Below are 23,484 nucleotides of genomic sequence, written 5' to 3'. Positions count from 1 at the left end.
CCCACAGCCTTCACTGGCCTGCTGCATAACCTTGAAAACATTACTTAACCAGACATTGCCCCAGGTCACCTCTTAAAAGGGACTCTCTCCAACGGGCATACCTGGCTAGCAGAGAGGTATTACTATTCTTATTATTATTCCAGTCATATTATTATTCCAGTCATCTTACTCAAACAATGGTCGAAGCAGTAGCCCTCGAGTTTATATGTTCAAAGTACAGAAATATTTGCATTTTGTTTACCTGGAAAGTCCACTGGCCCAATCAGAGCCCATTTTCAGTGGAGGCCCAGAAAGAAAAGCTCCACAATTAAAATTACATTTGTACAATTAATTCTGTAGCACATTCATTCAATAAGCAGTGCTACGCAGAGTAGTTAAGCATTCCACTCTGGAGAAAATACACAGTAAGGACAAACTAAGAACCAAAACCAAACAAAACTCCAGAAACAAGGACAACGGCAGTTCAGATACCAGACAGTTTAATAACAGTTATCACACACTCCACAAAGGGGGATCCACCTTGGATCCCGGAAACTACCACACCATCAGTCTGATGAGCCTGATCTGCAAGGCTATGAAATGTATTATCAGGGAACTTATAAACAAAGACATTGGCAACCTTCAAGCACTGGACCCCACACAGTTTGGGTTCGTGAAGTGCCGACCTGGTCTCCTGAACCGGACTTCTTCAAATCAGTCTCCAGAGCTGTGGACGAGGGTAAGGCAGTCCCACACAGCCTATCTGGACCTCGTCAAGGCCTTTGACACCATCCCCTACTCTGGAATCATAGATAAACTTATTAAGCTGGACATTAATCCCTCAGTCACTCGATGGGTTGCCAACTGGCTTACTGACAGAACCCACACTGTAAAAGTAGCTGACTCCAAAGCCAGCTCCAGACAAGTGACAGGTGGTGTCCCACAGGGCTCAGTCCTGGGCCCACTCTTGTTTGGCATCTACTTTTCTGAAGTACAAGCAAACAGGAGGGTTATGGCTGACAAAGTTTGCAGATGACTGCAAACTGGGCGCCGTAGTTGAAAACACATCCGACAGATATCCTTCAGAAGGGTCTCACAGAAATGGATAACTGGTGCCAGAGCCAAGGCCTAAAGTTAAATGCCAAGAAATGCATAGTCATACCCTTCGGGAAAAATAAGGTTACCCCTAGCTACCATATAGGTGGCAATCCCCTGAACACAGAAGAAGTTATTAGGGACCTGGGAACCCAGGTTGACAGTAGCCTTTCATTCGACACTCATATTGCTAAAGTAGTTAGGAAGACCTTCTACATTGCCCACCTTATCATGAAGGGATTCACATCTAGATCAAGGGAAGTCATAGTCTCCCTATACTCATCACTCATCAGACCAATGATAGAGTACAATGCCCCATTCGGAATGTATCTGACCCGACACTTGCAGCAGCTGGAGAGGCCATAAAAGTTCCTCAACAAAAGGATAAAGGGTCTCAAAAATCTGTCTTATGCTGCCCGACTGAAAGAACTCCAGTTATATTCAGTTGCTTACCGCTTGCTCAGAGGTGACCTATGCCTGACATACAAGGCCATGTCAAACCCAGATTTGATGAACATGCTTAATCTCAAAAAATCTAGATCCCTCAGAGCCACAAGGGCGGGAGACTTAAACCTCGACACAGTTATTAATAGGACGTCTGGAGGGATATATTCATCACCCAAAGACTCCCTATGCTGTGGAACAAAATCCCGGTTTATGTGAGGCAGAGCACCTCGCTGGCCTTGTTCAAGAGGAATCCTGACCAATGGATGGGAGATAGCAGATACACCCCAGGGGTTAACCTCAGTGTCACTGCTCGACAGAGGCACAGCAAAATAATGGGCATAGTTTCTCCAAACTAAAGGGGTGGCGTAAGCCACAAAACTATGGGCTAGGCTTATAAATGCCCTCCGGCAGATATCCTAGTATGAACCTATGAATACCTCAGGGTTCAGTTCTGGGACCACTCTTGTTTGGCATCTACTTCTCTAAAGTACAGGCCAACACTAAGGGACTGTGGCTAACAAAGTTGCAGATGACTGCAAACCGGGAGCCATTATTGAATCCTCAAATGATGTGGATACTCTACAAAAGGGCCTTACAGAAGCAGATGCTAGGTGCCACAGCCATTGGCTCAAGATAAATGCCAAGAAATGTATAGTTATCCCCTTTGGGGAAAAACATGCACCTGTGAATTGCCACATAGGTGGCAGTACACTAAACACCGAAAGTGTGATGAGAGACTTAGGGACACAGGTGGGCAGTGGTCTCACCTTCGATAACCACATCGCCACAACAGTCAGGAAATCCTATGTGGCACACCTCATCACGAAGGGCTTTTCATCCAGAAAAAAAGGAGTAATTGTCCCACTGTACTCATCCTTCATTAGACCCGTTATAGAATACAACGTCCCATTTGGTATGCACCTCTCAAGACATCAACAACTGGAAAGTCAGAAATACCTCACTAAAAGAATCACAGGCCTAAAGCAGCTGCCCTAAGCTGACTGCCTTAAAAAACTCCAGCCATACTCTGTCGCATATAGTCTACTCAGAGGTGATCTGTGCTTAACATACAAGGCCATGTCAAACCCAGAGCTGTTGGACATGCTACACTTAAAAACAAAATCCCAATCCCTCAGAGCCACATGCTCCAGGGATCTAAACCTTGTCATCACAATAAACAAAACATGCTGGAGGGATAGGTTCCTGACCCAGAGACTCCCCAGACTCTGGAATAGATTGCCCATACATGTCAAGCAGAGTGCCTCTTTGGCCCCCTTCAAAAAGGACCTTGATGATTGGATGGGAGAAAGGAAATTCACCCCGGGGTTCATGTCAGTCGCCTTGCTAGACAGGGGTACAGGGAAGTAAATAGTGTGGGAAGAAATAGCCAGGGAATTAAAATGGCTAGGCTTGTATAGGCCCCAGGGCCGATAGCCTAGTACCAACCTATGAACAAAACAGATCAAGCGCTTTTGTCTCACATATAACAGACTTCTTACAAAGAGTAGATTAAACACTCAGTTGAAAAAGTTGCATATAGTTCAATAATGAGTAAAAGGAAACATTATGTTCAAACAGTGAGGAATTACAGAGAACATTATAAGATGGTGGATAAAATACTTAGTATAAGTAATGTCATTCTTAAGGAGGCTTGGTATATATGCCCAGTTCAGTATTTTAAGGAGGCTTGGTACATGTACAGTTCCAGGTAGAAGACAGGTATACACGTTACGAAGTTTTGAAGAAGGAAGGGTTTTTGGTTGTTCTAACTGATAGTGGTAGAGTGTTCCAACTTTTAGCTATGGAGCTGGAGTAAAGGGGATGGCCAGCTGGAAGGTTTGGCTTGTGCACTTGCAGGAGTTACTGGATTCTCAGATTCAAGGGGCCTCTTTGGGTGGTAGAATGTAAATACTGAGCTGATGTCAGGACAATCTGAAGGTTTAAAGACCAATTTGTGAGCTACAGTTAGTTGTAAGTAGGAGAGGTATTGTGGGAGTTCAAGCCATTTTAGGGAATGAAAAGCGGTGCAACGATGAGAGTATTTGGCATTAGTAGTGGATTTGGCTGTTATGTTATAACAAGTCTGAAGCTTAGCTTTTAGTGAGGACTGGAGGTTAGTAATGGAGCACCATATAGGAGTAAGGGGAGTAAGCTGAAGTGAGGGTTTGTTTAGTATAGGGACTTATGACTTGATTATATCGATAAAGAATTCCTAGCTTTTGATGGGTTTTGAAGATTATATATTGTATATGGATATCAAATTTCAGGTGTTCATCAACAGTAACTCCTAGAAGTTTTGTATGGATAATGACTTCGATTTTGGAGTTACTTAGAGACTTGTTTTTGGCTAATGGTGTTGATTTCTTAGGGGTGAATAGTACAATCTTGGATTTACTTGGGTTTAGGGCTAGGTTGTCATTGTACATCCAGATTTTGGTGGTGGTGAAAGCCAATTGTGTTTTCTGTTGCAGGTCAGAAATTGAGTCAGCTGAACATATAACAGTGGAATCGTCTGCATACTGAATAAGAGATCCCCAAATCATAGAGGTGTGGAAATCATTAATAAAAATGCTGAACAGGAAGGGTCCAAGTATAGAGCCTTGGGGAACTCCAGTAGAGATGTTGAGGTATGGGGAGATAAGAGTGTTGCCATTTGACAGCCTGTTGTCCGTATTTTAAATATTTATTTATTTAATATTTGTTTACCGGGAAAGTCCGACTTGGAAAAAGCGAATTTTCAGCAGAGGCTGGATAAGAAATGCTGGAAACGCATGTCTTTGTAATGTGGGAGGAAACACAGATGAACGCAGGGAGGACAAGCAGACTCCGCATAGAAGGCACTCCAGCCAGGAATCGAACCGGAGAACCTCTTGGTGTGAGGCGACAATGCTTCCACTGCACCACTGCGCCGATAATTAATTTCTTGTGCAAATAAGGTTAAATCTGGCTTTCAAACCAGTTGAGTGCAGGGTGTAGGAGTCCGATGTTAGTGAGTTGGGTTAGGAGTGAAGATTGAGAAACTGTATAGAAAGCCTTGGACACATCTAGGAAGATGATGGAGGGGACAATCTGTCAGCATCTCGGGCTCTATTTACTATATCCATGAAAGATAAAAGGGCAGTGATTGTACTATGGCAGGTCTAAATCCACGTTGGGTGGGTGACGAGTTGCTTATGAAGGAGAAAGTGTAGAAGTTGAGTATGTATGCAATTTTCCAAGATCTTAGAGATAAAAGAGAATACAGGAAAGCTATACCACATCCTTTTTTATGGGGCCTTTCGGATCTTATAGCTTTAAAACCTGGGGAGAGAAATTCTGAATCTTTACTGGACGAGTTTAACCAGGTCTCAGTGGTAGCAATAATATCAGGTTGATTGCAAGAGATCCAGACGTTAAGTTAGAAATTTTATGGAGCATGCTTTGCAGCTTAAGGGTTACCATGTACAATGACTTATAAGCAATGTTGTTGTAAGGTGGTAGACCCTGGAGTGGGGTGCATGTCACAACATAAAGGTACAATAGTGAAATTAAGTATGCTAGTGACTTTTGTTTCGAGGAAAATTTATTGTGGTGTATCTGAAGACATGCGGTGGTACTGTTTGTTATGGGGATGATTTTCACCTTGAATTGGAAAAGTGGATATGTTTGGTATAGGCTAGAAGGCATGTCTATATAGATTTTACACTGGGTAGTAACTGTAGCAGTGGTAGTTACCGTTAGGGGAGGTAAACGGATGGAGTTTAGAGCTCTGATGTGTACTAGGGAAAAGTAAAAGTATAGTGAAAAGAGAGAGAGAATGTGTGTGTTTGGTGAAGGCATGGTTGTAACTGGAGGGGTGAGAGTTAACTCATTAACCCAGAGTACCTTCTCATGGCACCTCTGTGCTCAACAGCGAGCGCGCCATGAGAAGATAGTAATTGCAAGCTGTTCCCCCCCAGAGTGCCTTCCACAAGCATGATAAACTCACTTGCAGATTTGGAGCTGACCTAAATGTAAAACACACTGAAATCGTAACTGAACTTGTAATTTATGTTATGCAGTTACGATTTAATGTGTTTTTACATTAAGGTCACATTAAACTTTTAGTATAATATCTGCTTTCAAAGTAGTTAATAAAGCAAGTGGTGGTGGCCAATCGGAATCTTGCAATCCAAGCCACCACTTGCGTCACACCTCCACCCCCATAACATTATTTTCTTTTGATTTCCCCAATAAATAAAGGGTCCAGCAGCAGGTTTTTCCTTTCTTTCTGCAAGTATTTGAAGATTCTACCTGCTACTGGATCCCTCGATTTTATTTGGGGACTCGCAGGTCTCACAGACCGCCAGATCTAGGAGGAGTTTCCCGGTTTACCTTTGCACACGGAGCTCCCGGTCAGCTTTTGCCTAACAACCAAGGTAAAATATGTGCTTTTTCACAGTAGCTAGGTGAATGCAAGGTTTTATTTTTCCTAAATGACATTGTCGAGGGTGTTTTCTGCAGTTAGCACAACACATTGCGTGTCGAAGAAATTATATCTTTGGTCTCAAAGAAATAAAAGTGCTAAACTCCTAACCTTAATTACTACCCCGCTTCAGTGTTTGTAATTTGCAGGCATATACTTTATACCATCTGTATATATCACTTTCAGTCCCCTTAACTCTGCTTTATAAAACAGGTTGTTCTTTTCTACCATTACAAAACATTACGGGATACTCAACATACTTATGAAACAATCAACAAATTTCTAGTCCAACTGGAAGCCTTCAACTCACGGAGACATTTTATGCATTACAAATACAGCAACTATGTCTGTAGCAAAGAAAAACCCAAATTTTTCAGACAAACATTTTCAGCCAATGCCAGAATTGCTTCAAACCAAGGGAACAGCACCTTCTGGCCGACCAGCATTTTAACCAAGTCCATGCCAGCTACCTGTTTTTTTTTTTTTTTGGTTTTGTTTAGATTAGACCAAATAGTGTAGAAACCCAATGCAGCTGCTGCCTGCTTGTGGTGAATCGGTACTTTGTCTTTGTATGTATTGAATTTTCCAGAGATGGGTCCTCTTTATACTAAATTGTTTATTTCTGTTGGGACATAGCAGTTCCTTTGGTAGGACTCACATACATAGTTTTGATTTGCAGCTGCGCATGTCCAAGTGGGCAGAACCTGTTTACATTAGAAGCACAAGGAGGAAAGCTTCATAAACATAACTAGAAGCAGGTAATATAATTGGAGGATAGTTTAAACTGAGTAGCACTCCATGATATCCATCTCTAGAACTGAACATAGTTGTCATTACTGTTGTGATGCAGAACGCGGATACAGAATTTGTGTAAATGTGCAACTGTAACTGAGCTTTTTTCAGAGATGCTACATAATTGTCATGGAGTTGGCCAAGTTTGTGAAGTTTGTGGCATCTGTTAAGTTTATCAAACAAAGATTCAGTTGTGTTTTTAGTACTGGTCAGTAGATTGGGAAATAATCTGTGTGTAATCGGCATTGATGTAGTTGAAGTATTAACTTAGAAAGTTGATATAATTAACAGGTGTTGCATTGGCATATATTTTATAGGTTCATACTAGGCCCTGGGGCAATTATAAGCCTAGCCCGATTCTGTATGGCTTACGCCACCCCTTGATTTGAGTATACTGTGCCCTTTTTAAGGTTTAGTTTACTGTGCCTCTGTCTAACAGTGACACGGGAGTAATCCCTGGGACAAACCTACGATCCCCCATCCACTTATCGAGATTCTTCTTGAAGAGATTCAGTGAGGTGCTCTGCCTCACATGAACTGGAATTCTATTCCAGAGCGAAGGGAGCCTCTGGGTTATGAACCTGTCCCTCCAGCAAGTTCTATTTATTTCTGTGCTGAGGTTCAAGTCCCTCGAGCGTGTGGCTCTAAGGGATTTAGATTTACTGAGGTGGAGCATGTCCATTAATTCTGGATTTGACATAGCTTTGTATGTCAGGCATAGATCGCCTCGAAGTAGGCGGTATGCAACTGAGTAGAGCTGGAGTTTTTTTTTTAACAGAGCAGCATATGGCATCTGTTTGAGACCCCTGATCCTCTTGGTGAGATACTTTTGGGGTCTTTCTAATTGCTGCAGGTGTCGGGTAAGGTACATCCCAAAAGGGGCATTGTATGCTATGATGGGCCTGATGAGGGATGAATAAAGGGGCACGATTACCTCTCTTGATCTAGATGTGAAACCCTTCGTGATGAGGTGGGCTATGTAGAAGGTCTTTCTAACCATTTTGGCAATGTGGTTTTCAAAGGAGAGATTGCTATCAACTTGGGTCCCCAGGTCCCTAATAACTTTCTCTGTACTTAATGGGTTTCCTCCTATGTGGTAATTTGTGGGCACATTGTTTTTGCCAAAGGGTATGACTTATACATTTTTTGGCATTTAGCTTTAAACCATGGCACTGGCACCAGTTATCTGTCTCTGTGAGACCTTTTTGAAGGATGTTTGTGTCAGCTGGAGAGTTGATTATGGCGCCCAGTTTGCAGTCGTCTGCGAACTTGGTGAGCCATAGTCCTCCCACGTTTGCCTGTACCTCGGAAAAGTATATACCGAACAAGAGTGGTCCCAGGACAGAACCCTGTGGGACGCCACTTGCGACCCATCTTGTGACATAGGGGTTTATATTTAATCTGGATAGCTGACCTATGATGCCCGAGTGGGGTATAGTGTCAAATGCCTTTGCAAGGTCCAGATAGGCTGTGTGGACTACCTTCCCTTCATCTATGGCTTTGGTGACTGTTTCAAAGAAGTCAACCAGGTTCAAAAGGCAGGATCTACCCTTGACAAAGCCGAACTGGGTAGGATCTAGTGTCTGTAAGTCCCTAATGTCTTTGTTTATGAGCTCCATGATGATCCTCTCCATAGCCTTGCAGACTAAGCTAGTCAGGCTTATGGGGCAATAGTTTCCAGGGTCCATAGAGGCTCCACCTTTGTAGAGTGGGACCACTGTTGCTGTACGCCATTCTGTGGGCACATATCCTGTAGTGAGGCTGAGATTGTATAGCTGTTTTATTTGAGGGATTATTTCCTCTTGTAGTTCATGTAGGACGCAACCTGGGACGCCATCTGGTCCCATGGAAGCAGTGTTTCTTGCTTTGGAGAGGGCAGCCTTCACCTGAGCATCTGAGATGTTTGGGAGGCAGCCCTCTGCCGGGATAGATACTTGCTCTTTTGGGGGGGGGGTGGAGAAGTTTGCACTGAATCTGTCTGCCAGGATATTGGCGATATCTGTGGGTTCAGTGTATTTTTTGTTGTTTAGAATCAACTCAGAACAAGTCTGGGAGTTGCATCCCAGGTTTCTAACATAACTGAAAAAAGCCTTATGATTGTCTTTGGTGTCCTGTGCAATTTTTCTCTCGAAGCTGGCCTTGGAGGATTTTATGAGGGATTGTAATTTTTTGCTAGTACTGATCAGAGATGCCTTCCCTATTAGGGATTTTGCTCTATCATGTAGTAGCTTCCTCCTTCTGTTGTACAGTTTATTTATGGCAGGGGTCCACCAGACTGGACGCCTGCCTTTGGATGATTGGGTCTTGGTTTTGTTTGGGATAGCATGATCCATGAATTCCTGGAGATGTCCGTAGAATGCATTTATATAGGATTCTGCAGTTTGGGCTGTAGTTTCCACTGGCCCTGGGGCCTTGAAGGATTCCACTTCAGTTTTGAGAAGTGAGAAGTTCGCTTTTGAGAAGTTTTTCACTGTGGTTTTCTGGGCTGGGGTGGGGTCGGGATGTGGACATCCAGTGAAATTAATTTATGGTCTGATCTTACCAATGAGGGATATACTTCTGGTGTGGAGCATAGAGTTCCCATGCTGGTAATGATCAGGTCTAGTATGTTGTCCCCTCTTGTGGGAGTGGTGACTAGTTGTTCCATAGCATTTGAGTTTATAATTTCCAGGAATCTTTGGGCTAAGGTGTTGGGGCTTGAGTAGTGCTTCCAGTCAATGTTTGGGTAGTTGAAGTCGCCCAATATAATGGTGTTCGGAGAGATCTTCATGTTCTCCAATGTTTTCAGGAAAGCCGAATGGGATTCCTGACTTTGAGAGGGTGGTCTGTAGGATGCTATAAATTGAAAAGCAGTCTTGCCCACTGTTAGTTGCACATGGATGGTCTCCGATGCCCGTGCAATGCCACTAACCTGGAGGTGTGGATATCCTTGATAAATATGGAAACTCCCCCTCCTTTTGTGGTTCGGTCCGGATTTTGGGGCCGAAAGCATGATATGAGGTATAGCCTGGTAGTGCTGGGGTGCTCTCTGGAGCCTTGAACCAGGTTTCTGTCACTGCACAGATATCGATGTTCTCCATACTGAGGAGAGCTTCGAGTGCGTGCATCTTGAGGTTAAGACATCTGGCGTTTAGCAGCATTACCCTTAGTTTCTTGTTCCTTGTGCTGTCTATGGGGGTGGGTTTGACTTTTGAGCCTTGCCTAAAAAAGGCACTATGGGGGTGGCAAGAGCCTTTGCCAATATCCGAAAGCCCAGTGGTGACAGGTGCAAGCCGTCCCTAGCGAAGCAACGTGGCTTGTCGAGCATGTCATCTCAGGCTGACAGACACTGGATCCCCTTTGAATGAGACCAGAATTTTAGCCAATTGTTAAAATCGATCATTTTGTCTTTGTACTGTAGCATCATTCTAGGTGAGGGTAAGATGCTGCTCAAGGTCAGGGTCATACCAGCCTGGGCTACATGATCAGAGAGCTCCTCTATATCTCTTTTCATGAAGTCCAGGGAGGTACGTCTCAGATCATTCACACCAGCATGTACAATGACAGAGTCATATTTGTATTTGCTTTGGAGTGACCCGAGTGCTTGCGTTATGTGCCGGATCCTAGCACCCGACAGGCAGCTCACTGTGACCTTCTCTTTATTCAGCCTGGTGAGCGGGACGTCAGTGTGTCCGACAATAGAGTCACCTATAACAAGAGTATCAGGTGTGTTATTCAGCCTTAAGGGCTGTGGCTGCTTGGCACACTGACTTTGTGGGTTATGTGTTGTGTGTGTTTTGTTTTGAGGTAGTGTTTGCTTGGATGTCTGCTTTGGAGGTCTCTGTTGCTTAGGTAGATTTTTATTTAGAGCCTCCGAGTATGTTTTTGTGTATTTATGTGTTTGGTTCGCTGATGTGGTGGGACTATGTGATACTGGAATTGTGTTGTGTGAGGTTACCTTCTCCTCCTGACTGGTTACACCAGTTTTGAGATGAGAGAGCTCAGCCTCCAGTTTGGCTAAATAGTTGCATCCCTCACATATATTTGAACCTGTTTGGAGGAGGAGAGGGTTGTCCATGTACATGAAACAGTTGTAACATTGCCTCAAAATTCCCAGATTCACCAGCTGGACTGGAGAGGAAACCATTGACTGACCTTTGGACATGCTAGAGTAATATACGGAAACTGAATTTAAGACGGACCAATAGAGGACAGGAGAGTATAAGAGTAAGTAGTGCTTATGATTTAATAGTGCTAACTTGTAGGATTACTTAATTGGACCAGTGAAGGGCCTTAGAATGAGAATATGGTGTTTAAATTGAGAGAGAGAGCAGTTCTAAGGGAAAAAGTGAAGAGCAGACTTTGTGGAGCCAGGAATAGTTTAAACCCAATTAGGCGGCGCTGCCCGCTGTTGCCCTATGCTCAAAAACACACAAAACCGCGCAAAAGAGGGTTTTAAGAGAGGAAGATGAAGGAGTTTTGGAAATGACCCAAAATGGCCAATAAAACTACAGTTTCAAGTCAGTAACCACTCCCACAGGGGCAGGCAGGCATGCTTTTCACTGCCACTGATCAGAGAGACTTTCCTTTAGCCCAAGCAAAAAATGGCCTCACAGAAACTTACAAACCGTAATTCTTTTAAACATTTCTCAAAATAACTATTTTCAACTGCCCAGGCCTTGTATTTCTGTAACAATATTTTAAATGCCTTACAATTGTCCTTAAAAGTCGGAACCTCCTGGTTCTCCTTTCTTCTCCCTTTATCGTTCGTATTGTGAAATGAACGATTAAGCCAAGTTCCAAAGTCTATGTTTCTGCTAGTGGAACCTCTTTTTTCGTTGTATATCCTGTCCCAAATTGGACCTCAAAACTGCAATGTTCCTTGTGTTAGCATTCAACAGCCCATTCTCCTCACCATGCTGCTCTTTTCTGGCGTCTGACATCAATTCTGCGTCTGGTACTCTCGGGCTGCTTTGCGCGCATGGAATCTCGCTGGCTGTGCTTAAAGGTATAGCCTCTGCCTGCGAGTGCGTTTGTATTACCTTAATTAATTCGGACAATAAACTACTGGTATCCATGGCAAGCCTGTAACTGAACTTTTTTAAATCTCAGAAAAGTGGGGAAATAAATAAATGTCCATAATACAGTGAAACACTACTGGGATGGACTGCATGGACAGACTTATAAAGGTCTTGGTGCTGGTGGTCGTTAGCCTAGTAAATATCTAGAAACCTATAAGGAAGCATGCATCACTGGGTTGGTATTGTGGGAGTACACTCTTCAGGCTAGTCCTAAGGGTAGCAACCAACCAGCAACCCTGACTTCTGCAAGTACGACACTATAGAGTGACCTTCTTATGCCTGTGGTGGAAAGAAATGGGCTGGCTAGGTAACACAAAGGTTGAAAGTTGGCAGACATGGGCAGAAAAACCTAGAAAAAAAAATTCTTACCAAACAGTTTAGCTTCTTCAACTAGCTTCTGACTTCTCTGCCTCAGGTTTTCTGTATCGGCAAGAGCTCTTTTATATTTGTCCTAAAAATGAAAACATATCTTTCATTAAGCATCTGGATTTAAAATGAACAACTGCATGGAGAGCACAGCAGAGTGGACTATTTGAATTACATTAACTGTACTTGTCAGACAGCACTGCTCACATTCCAAGCAAGAGCACAAAGCTTCAGAAACTCATCTAAATATTACTATTTTCCACGTCCCACCAATAAAGGAAAAATACTGAAAATTATTTAATGTCAACCTTCACTAAATCATGGGATTTTAACAGTTTACAACATTCATACTATCTAGCTCAGCATCTCACAAATCTACATGGTAGTTCTACTACACTTCCTAAACAAACTGTGATATAAATAAGATAAAACAGTAAAGAGTCTGCAAGAGAAAGTGCACCACTTTTCACAGTATTAATACAGACTTACAATAATCTTGAATGTCATCACTAAATAAATACAAATGTCTGATAAATGCAAGTTATGAACTTACACTAACGAAAGAGCTGTTGTCTGAACACTGTAAATGATAAATTGGTCGCTGCAGGTGAACTTCTGCAATCTACAAGCTCAAGTTCCTCCCCTCCTCCCTGGATGCACTAATGCACTATTCTCCTCTTCCAGATAAGAGTTTAGCTGCTGTACTATATACAAGAAAGAAAACATTTTGCTTATTCAGGATGGTATTACCCACCTACCCCTGGGTAATGACTAGGCAGACTCATCTGTGACAATTTAGTTGGGGGTAAATGGGTGGGTGTATTACAGAGTCTGGACATGGAACAACCAACATATATCATTACATTAAGTTCATAACTTTTGTATCTGCTTGGATATGTCCACAAAATATAATAATTGGACTCAGTCCCCAAAAGAATAGTACGAGCCGTCAGAGAATAAAATGCTCTGCAAGATGGTGGCACAAAGTTTACCCAAATCCTGAAATGATACTGGGAAGAAAACAGCAAACGTATGCAAAAAGGTTCATGTTGCTGCTGCACAATTATCCACAGAAAGATTCTTTAAGAATGCTGCTGGGGATGCTACAAACCTTGTAGAACAGCAATTTTGTTTTGAGCCATGATGTACCCACAGAAATAATATATTTATAGGTTAGGTACTTTAGTCCATTCTTAACTGGACTTCATCAGAACGTAACAAAAAATCAAACAACCAACATACCACTGAATCCAATTATGTCTCCCATAATCTACTCTTTACATGTACGGGTTCCTTTAAGTGTGAAAAATATATATTTTTAAAAATGCTGAGAAGAGAGAGGATACAAATAATGCTCTTGGTAACATGACATGTCTTGTAGGAATTTAAAACATTCCTCTTGTTTTAACACTAACTGTAAATGCGAGGTGTGGATCACTGGAGACAAGGCTGAAATATAGGGAATTAGTATGGCAGTTTAGATTAAATACTACACAAAAAACTGAGTTAAATGATATCATTATTTTAAAGCAGAGATGCACTAAACTGAAATAACTATGTATTCATACAGTATTCATAAAAGTTTATACATTTAATTTTTTTGTACAACAGTTTTACTGTTGGACTTTCCCATCATTATTCATTGTATAACTATCACATGACTTGAATGGAATAAAAAAATTGCTTGTTTAATTTGGTGATGTTCTGATGAAGTCCAGATAAAACAGATGAAAGTGCTTAACTGATAAATTATTTTTCCAGGTACATTGTGGTTTTTACTTTTAGTGTTTCTTATTAACTTTTTTTGGAGCAGTTTGATCATAGTCTTTTACTTATTTTATTAGCTTTTAGTATGAATGGCAACGTTTTACTACTACAAGAATAAAATGCAATACAATTACCTTTGTTACCTTCTTGCTGAATCTGCTGGCAGCAAGGGAGGCAGATTATCTAGTCTTGTATCCTGTGTATGGCCCTGACAGAAATGAAGTTGTCTGTGAATGTCTACGCAATGGGATTTGAACTTTTTCCCTACGAGCATGAACATTAGGTCAGTTCTAAGCACCTTTACCTCTATGGAAAATTATAAATGACAGCTTTGAAAAAATGGCATGCAACTCAGAGATGCTTATAGCTGAAATAACAGCAACTAAAATTAGGGTCCTTCAAGACAAGAGATTTAATATCGGTTTTGGCCACAGGTTCAAAGGAAACTGAAGTTTATGGTTCCATGGAGAGGATGCATCCTTGCAAAGGGGTCTAGACAAGAAGACGACTTCTCTTAGAAATGCTATACAGACACTTTCAAAATCCAGAGAGGACTGGTTGAGGCCTTGATGGTATTATTTCCTCTCCATATGGAAACACTCATGTCACCCCTCTCCATAAAGGTGGCAACTGTTCTGACACCCAACTTCCTTCCTATAGCTATCCTCTCTCCTTTCAAAGATGCTCCAAAAAAATAAATAAATAATAATTCGTAAACTCAACCTACAGCAGCTCCTTCAACATCATCTTCTCTCTCCCGCACAGGATGTTTTTTTGTCCCAACCATAGAACAACTACTGCTCTACTCTCTTTCATGGACACAGTAAACAAGGGTAAGGATAACAACTTACTTTAGCTTTACTTCTCGACATATTCAAAGCCTTTGACACAGGATCACAAACGCCTTCAGCAACTAGCATCACTAGCACTCTGAACCTATGCACTACCGTGGTTCAGTAGCTACCTGACATGCAGACAACAATCTGTAAAATGGCTATACGCACTCACGCACGCACACACCTTTTCTAAGCATCCCAACCGGAGTACCCCAATGTTCCACTCTGGGGCCTTCTCCCTAACATTCATAAAATAACCTACACACTTCATTCAAGTAGGCAATACTCATACAATATGCTGATGACTTGACACTCACCTACACCTCAAAACAACATTAATCACCTAGATCAAACAACACAAGAAGCTTTTAATTCTGCTGAAGTCTGGCTACAAAATACTCGCTCCTGCTTAACCCAAAGATAACCAAGCTATTACTATTCTTCCCTATAAATCATACCAATTTCAAAGTCTCTTCTTTGGACAATACAAAAATTGAAGTGGTCACATACACAAAACTTCTTGGTTTAACAATAGACGATTAACCTCAAATTTCGGCCAACAAATCCAACATTCTATCAAAAAATCGTCAACAGCTTGGCATGTCATACAGAAACAAACATTTTTTTGACAAACTCAACCAAACTATGCATGGCAAACACTTACCTACTACCTTCTTTTCCTTATAGTGATCCTATTCTCTCCCACCTTCAATCTATTATAAAAAACAGACAAACAATGCTACAATAAAAATCGCTCACTTTGCCACCACAAACCCCATTCTACCCATCACTGCCTAGTCCCAAAATAAATTAACTGGTCAGAACTCTCCTACTATTTTAGTTACACCCAGTTACTTACTACTTACAAAATCATAAATAAGTCATCCGATTGCCCCTCTCTTAGCAGTCTTATTAAAATTCTACCTGCTCTCTACACTCCAATGACAAAAACATGCTTTCCATCCATACACCACATAACATAGAAAGCCAAAGCCTATACTCATACTGTGCAGCTAGAGCTTGGAACCAAATACCACTAGATATCCAGAACTCCAGCAATAGTGCAACATTTAAGACCTTTCCTAAATAACTCAAAGCTTTGCTCTTGCAATACTCCTAGCCAACACCTTATTCCTCCCCATTCCTCTAATCTTCATCCCTTGACTCAGGTTCAGACCCACCACTCACTCTCCTCACCTTTTTTTCTTTCTCCTATTTCTCCCTAGGATTTCCCCAGGATTTCCCCGGTTTACCTTCAATGGTCACAACATCGAGACTACTTCGGCAAACTCTGAACTGTGCCTTCTCAAAACTCTGAATGCCAATATTCTGAACCGCAAAATTTCGTCCCCTTTTTGACCAATGCTAGCACTTGTTTGTAGGTGTGCTGCAGTCTGAAATGTCAGTGTTCAATGTTTTCTCGACTTTCTGAAGTTTTGGCGGTGTGGGATTCGCGGAAACATTTCAGCAGTGTGCACATTCGACTATGTGCATTCGACATTTTGAAGGTAAACTGATTTCCCCATATTAATACTAACCTTCCTAACCCACTTAACTTAACCATTCCTCCTCCTCTACTCCTCACAACTACATGATATATTACCATCATTTACTCAATACAACTATGCTCTATTACTAAATGCTAGCTTGTCTTAATTCTTTTCATCCTTTCTTACTCTAGGGTAGATACATCAACTACAATGTTTCTACAGTCTTAAACCACCTATGTTTTCCATCTGCTTTGTATCATGACCACCAATTGTTTCATATTTAAATATGTCTGTCTATAATTATTGTATGCTTGGAGCCTTCCTCTTTGGGCCTCCTCTGAAAAAAGGCTTTTCTCCCAGTCGGACCTCCCCGGTTAACAAATGAGGACAACGACAAACACCACCATTATGCAGAAATGGCCACCAAATGAACTTTTATTGTAGAAAAAGTAGAGCCTTGATCAAATAAATCTGCTAAGCAGCAGAGAAGGGAGGTGACTAGATCAGTGACTGGTTGCAGTCCTTAATGGTTTGTCTACATTGTAAACAAAAACACATTTGTCTTTACATGTTTTTCTTCGTGGAAAGTTTTTCTGATGCTGACAATAACTGGACCACTCTGTGAAGGTAATCTGGGTCCCTGGTTATTACTACAAGTGCAGGAACCATCCATTTAACTTGAGGGAGCATGTCGGTTCGAGGCTTGCTAGATGGTGACAGAGGAACCTGGGATGATGCTCTAAAAGGTGGTGTCTCCTTATCAAGCGAGGACAGAGAAGGGGTAACCAAACTTGCTGGGATCAAAAAAGGGCTATGTGAATGACTTAGGCTCTGTACAAATAAATTCTGATGAATTTCTCATGAAGGGAGATGGAAAGAATGCATAAAGGAGACTGAGCGAACAAGGGTGGACTAGATAGTCTTTGGGAATCTCACTCTGAGGAGGGACTAGGGAAGAGAAGTTTGTGCATTTGGCGCTAAAAGGTGAGGCAAAGTATCTCCGAAAGGTTCTCCCTCCATGATGGAATAGCATCCTTGCTGGGATACTTACAGACAACTCATGAGGCATTACAAAACATTTGTTCAGCTTATCCATGCAGGATCCCAGTTTATCTAGGGTATGCATTCACACCAGAAAGCACCGAGTCGACAGCCCATTCTCACACCCTCACTGTTTCCCAACAGAGGGGTAGGACTTTGTTCCTAAATGTCTGTTAACATCCCACACCATAGCCATGTTGCCAACTGCAACACTGACATACTGCGCGATACAGCTATTGACAGTATGGCTATTGCAACCTTGGGAAAACTGTTCTGAAAGGCCAGCAGGACTAGAAGAATGCCCCTCAAATTCAGAATAATAATATGCAGTTAGGCTTCTTACTGTGCCCATGTTCCCTGTACTGGTCTGTTCCAGGCAAACGCTTCTCCCTGCTCCATTGCAGAGCAGTCCATGGGGACAACTGGAATGGGAGGAAGGAAAAGTCACCCTGATAGCAAGCTCAGTGATTGACGCTACCAGTACAGATGGTTACAAGAAGCAGGATGGTTTGATCACATGGGATACTAGATTATGCACTAGTGACTACTGAACTTGCAGTACCCACTGCAGAACTCTCATGTATTATCCAACATGACAGGCCATCTGAATTACTTGTTGCCATTAATCCTAAAGACTCTCAAAAACAAGACTGTTGTGGGTGCATGTTGACAAGAGTAAAATTTCAACTGCTTCTTGAACTGATTCTAGCCTGTCTATGGGAAAATCTGATACTGTTGGTATAGTGCTCCGGTCACACCCAATGAATGTCAGTTTCTGAACTGGAAGTAACTGACGTTTGTACATTGACAGATATTCCCAAGGACAAACTACTGCATCAAGCAGTCCCTTTCTTTGCTGAATGACTCCTTAGAAGTTGTGGCTATGAGACAGTCATCCAAACAGGTTAATAATCTCAACCAGATCGGTTGGAGATGTACTGCCACTAAAGTCATGCACTTGGTAAACACCCTGGGGGCTGTAGCAAGTTTAACAGGCAGAGCTCTGAACTTGGACTTCTTTGGGGGCTGTAGCAAGTTTAACAGGCAGAGCTCTGAACTTGGACTTCTTAGCAATCTATGAAGATACGTGTCAGATATCCAAAGAGCACATCCAATTTCCTTCCAGAAGTCAAGGTAGGGCAGACTCCACTGTAATGATCTAAAAAGTATTTTTCCAAATTATTTGGTTCTAGTATTCGAGGGTAAATATGGGCCAGAGTTCCTTTACCTTTTTCTGAATCAAGAACATTCAGTAAAACCAAGATCCTTTCTGGCCTAGTAGGTTCTCTTACATTGCTCTTTCATGAAGTAGGCTGGTTACTTACCTTGACACCTTCCTTTGATGGGGCATCTGGGAGAGAGAGCACTGGTAGTGTTTTTGAAAATAGCATTCTGAGTAGCCTCTGGATTTTATCTCCCAATCCAACTATACTGAATTAAGGCCAGCCACTCTCTGACAGAAGGAAGTCCAAGCCTTGGCTGCATCTGCCCGTTTCCCGGAGAAGGGATGCAGAATCCCTGGTTTTGTGGCAACATCCCTAAAAGCAAGGATGGTGCAGTGAGGAACCCACCACATCTTCATGGAACTCTACTGCAGCATTGCTCATACAGAGGACGTTACAAATTCTGGAACCATATGTTCTTCACACCCTTTTGATTCCTAGCATAGGATCTCTAAGGGGCTGAGAACTAAACCCCAAATGCATTCAGTAGTTTACCTTCTTGTTAACTTTGTTGCAACCAGTTTTCTACTTTTGGTCCAGATAATGTGGAACCATCATGGGATAGTTAGCAGTCATGAGAACTTTGTCCGGTTTTTGGAGTATGGATTCAACTACATTTGGGTCTTTCCAAGCATATTAGCAATCTAAATCCACGATCTTATCAGAAGATGAAGCAACACAAGCCGTTGGTTGGGCATACCAGAACACCTGCTGAAGATCTCTTTTTTTGGGAGAGGTAGGGTCAGTGGGCCAGGATTCTATCTGCCTTATTATTTTAAGGATCCCTCCAAATTTGAGGTCTTCTGGCGGGGAAAGGGGAGAAGCCACTCCCTCATAGATATCAGAGTCAGGAATAGGGTAATCTGAAGGAGAATGCCAGCATTTCCTCTTTTTCCCATGTATGCTCAGAAGGGAGCTGTCCAAGTGTTCCAAAGAGCAAGCCTCCCTGTATTTTCTAGTCCTCAAGTGATGTTCCAGTCAAATTGAGGTCTAGGGCAACATGCTGTCTAGTATACAGGGGCAGGGTTTTTATGGTTATGTGCCTGAACCTTTTCCAGAAAAAACAAACATATTCCCCCTTGGTACCATCTCTTCCCGCTGGTGCCAAAAGCATCAGCACAGAGTGTCAATGCAGTAGACAGTGTCACCAGATAAGTCGACAAAGAAGGTATGATCCTGGAAATTCCCAGCACTGGATTAAGGGTAGGCATCAATGAGCAGGCCTCTGGCACACAGGTGTCAAAAGCAGACCTCAATGACAAGAGTGGACCAGAGAGGGTCAAGGTTGATTTTGGCACCGACAACTATTCAGCGCTAACAATCTCAGGCTTTGTGACTCTTGCACCAATGGAGTTACTGGTGTCAGAGGCATTAGCATCATAGCAAAGATCACAGTCGGTGCTGAAGGAATCTGCATAGGTTCCATGGTCAGTCCTGACACAAATGGTGTTGAAAATAGGCCTCGGGTGGGAACTGAAGAAATGGAAGACAAAGGGTCATTTTGGCCATCCTGGAAACATAGTAGGTTATGCTCCAGCTCGGGCTTTAAATAAAGATAGTCATCTTTTTTTTTTTTCCCCCCCCAAATCCTGAGGGGGCTAAAGGACTATGCAGTGACCTGGAGGCTCTCACTGTAAAAGACAATGCTGGCTGGGAAGAAAGAAATCTGGATGGCTTGTGCTCCAAGAGAAAGCTGCAAAGTCTTCACTTTGGAGCACAGTCTGAAGATCTGAATGATTAGACCTAGGGCAGTGTGAAGGAGCTGCAGTTGATGCTACCAAAGGGACACTGGGGAGAACAGATTTGGCTGAGGGAGGTCCCGCCGATCTAAGGATTTTAGCAGAAGGGACAATGTGAAAGGGGTAACAGGAGTCATACCTTTCACCTTCTCAAATCTGTTTTTCCTCTTTTTCTGAATACCATCATTGGACATTTCACCTTTTAGATGACCTTTAAATGTAATCTTGTCTTTATGGCCCAACAAGGTTAATTGACTGCAACTTGTTTTTCAGTGTTACATACAGAACAGTCAGCTTTCAAGTGTTCCAGTCTCAAGCAGGTCACACAAATTATGTGTGACCTGGAGAGGACCCTTATGACTACATTCTTTTACACTTTGAGAAGCTGTGTGTTTGCCCATTTTGGTAAAACGCGAGAAAAACACTGATCAACAAGTCAAAACAGTCGAATTAAAATACCAACAATATAGTCAAACTAAGGTAAAAACAGACTATGCCTTGTGAATAAGATTTAAACTAGCCAACTACAAATAACCACAAAGGCTGAAAGGAAAATGATTACTATTCTTAAAAATCACTAGTAACAAAGTCAGTAATGGAAATAGAGATACTATTTGTGATCAAAGAGAGAGGAGAGGAAAGGAAAAACTACAGGCAATACAGCAGGGACGTGGCCTAAGAAGACGTGGGGAGAAAAGTAATGAAAACTTTTTGTATTTAATAAGTGAAGCATAGATAAACAGACAAATGAATAAGTTTTCTATCAGGAAAGTCTGACTGGGTAATACCCATTTTCAGAGGAGGCCCAGGCAAAAATGCCCCATTTGCTTACACTGTATTATACCAAGTTCCAGTTAAACATAGAATAGCAACATTTCTATTTACACTTATACACATACAACAGTTACATTTATACATTCTAAGATTTTACAGAGACAGAAGTTACTAAAGAGAAAGTACACATGCAACTTAGGGGCTTGAACAGGCAGCAGTTTTGTATAAAAATTGCTTTGTCATTTCTGTGAGAGCTTGAGAGTATTCTGTTTAAGGACAGTATTTTGAAAAGTATCATATGGTGAGCACAAAGTCAAACTGGTGAGGAGCATGTGCAGTACCAAGACTAGTTAAGATGTTGTTGAAAACTATCGAGTTTGTCGGAGAGTTTTATTTGTGGGGGGGACACTACTCCAGAGTTTAGCAACATACTGGGAGTATAGCAAGTCTCCTGCAATATTGTTTGACTTATGAGCAGTAAGAATTTGTTACTAGAAAAAAAGAGGTCCCATGATGGACAGTAGGGCAGTACTAAGTTTTTTAGTGCAGGGCATATTTCTGGATAATAAATGAGTCTGTGTGCTGTAGTTACTTGTGAATATGTTACGTAGTTGTGTAGTTCAAGCCAGTTTAATTGCTTTAAGCTATGACAATGGTGGGTCTCATGAGGTTTACTATCATAATTTCAAACATGTTTGTTGCAAGTACTTATGTACTCGAAAAAGATAGTCCAAGTTATGGTAGCAATCGAGGAAAAAGAACGAACGGAAAAAAAGTTGACTATTCGATTTTGAATTGTCGACATTTTTCGAACATACCACCACATCCGGTGGCATACAATACATGTTTTGCAGGGGGGGGGGGGCAAGCCCCCCCCTGCGCCCACCACAACCCCTGCAACTTGTATGTACAAACTCCAAGATTGCACTACAGTGCAGGGAAAAGGTACAATTCCTGATCCCCACTATAGTGCGATCTCCATCCAACATGCCGAACTCACAACAGTGAATGCATACTACCATTCGATGTTGTGCATTCTGGATGTTTTTTTTTTTCACATGCAGCAACTGGAAAGACCCCAAAAGTACCTCACCAAGAGGATCAAAGGGCTCAAACAGATGCCATATGCTGCCTGGTTAAAGAAACTCCAGCTCTACTCAGTGGCATACCGCCTGCTCAGAGGCGATCTGTGCCTGACGTATAAAGCCATGTCCAACCCGGAATTAATGGACATGCTGCACCTCAGAAAACCCAAATCCCATAGAGCTACGCGCTCCAAAGACTTGAACCTCAGCACTGAAATAAATAGGACATGCTGGAGGGACAGATTCATAACCCAGAGGCTCCCTTCACTCTGGAATAAAATCCCAGTCCAGGTTAGGCAGAGTCCCTGACTGACTCTCTTCAAGAGGAATCTTGATGAGTGGATGGGAGATAGTAGGTTTACCCCGGGTATCACTTCTGTGTCACTGTTAGACAGAGGCACAGTATACTAACCTCGAAAAAGGGCATAACAAAATTAATTTAAAATGGGTGGTGAAAGCCAAACACACTCTGGCTAGGCTTATAAATGCCCTAGGGCAGATAGCCTAGTATGAACCTATATACAAACCTGTGCAGACCTGTTTTCAAATATCCGTTGTCACACACTGCAGCTGCAACACTTATTGTAGCAGGAGACAAGTTTCTTTGAGTATTGTTCAAGTTTATTAGGATAGAATTGGCAATAAGAAAGTGGTGCCTAGAGTTTTTCTTACAGTATCTGTAAGAAATCCACTGATCCTATAAAAAGACAGCCTTGTTTTTGGTGTGTAGATTTAATGGTGTGCAGTATATACTGGTCATATCTGAAAGAGTCATCTACTATAACGCCTACAAGTTTACTGTGAGTTACAGTTTCTATTACAGTATTATTTGCTGACTTTACAGTAAAAGATCACTTTTGATTTTGTCGACTTTTTGCGGTAAAAAGCATTTAATTTGTTTTCTTGGGGTTTAGTAGGTGGTTTGATTCTCTGAGCCAGGTTTCTACAGAGAAGAAATATTTTTGGGTAATGTCTTGGGAGTTTATTTATTGTTCTGGCCACACATATTAAATGTTGAGACATCTGCATACTGAACTAAACTAAATGGTGAGTGGAGGTGTGGAGGTTATTAATAAATATATTAAATAGGACATGACCCATGATAGAGCCCTGAGGGACACATGTAGTAAATGGCTGAAAGGACAAGTAGGTTTGCTCCCATTTAAACTGTAATTTAAAACAAACAGCAACTACACAAAATTAAAGATTATGAAGAAAAGTGATGACTTATCTGTCACAAACCAGTGAAAAAAAATATTACTCACTTGAGCTGCACAGATCAGTATGTAGCTTGAAGAAGCAGCAATGAGATGGACAACGAAAGCAGAGCATCCTGGGAGAAAACT

General features: G+C 41.9%; 1 protein-coding gene across 2 annotated transcripts in view; it reads right to left on the bottom strand.

Moving 5' to 3' along the window:
• Nucleotides 1-23,484, bottom strand: part of GRPEL1 (GrpE like 1, mitochondrial) — a 146,331-nt gene that overhangs the window by 58,380 nt on the left and 64,467 nt on the right. For both annotated transcript variants that reach the window (XM_044062810.1, XM_044062811.1), the window contains one exon: nucleotides 12,187-12,268. In XM_044062810.1, coding sequence (XP_043918745.1) covers nucleotides 12,187-12,268 — 82 coding nt within the window. The remainder of the gene's footprint in view (nucleotides 1-12,186; nucleotides 12,269-23,484) is intronic.

Source organism: Protopterus annectens, chromosome 2.part1 (assembly GCF_019279795.1).
Source record: "Protopterus annectens isolate FY-2018-M chromosome 2.part1, PAN1.0, whole genome shotgun sequence".
Classification (NCBI taxonomy): Eukaryota; Metazoa; Chordata; order Ceratodontiformes; family Protopteridae; genus Protopterus; species Protopterus annectens.
Note: the sequence above shows the minus strand (reverse complement) of the source record. Positions and strands in the feature narration are given on the sequence as shown.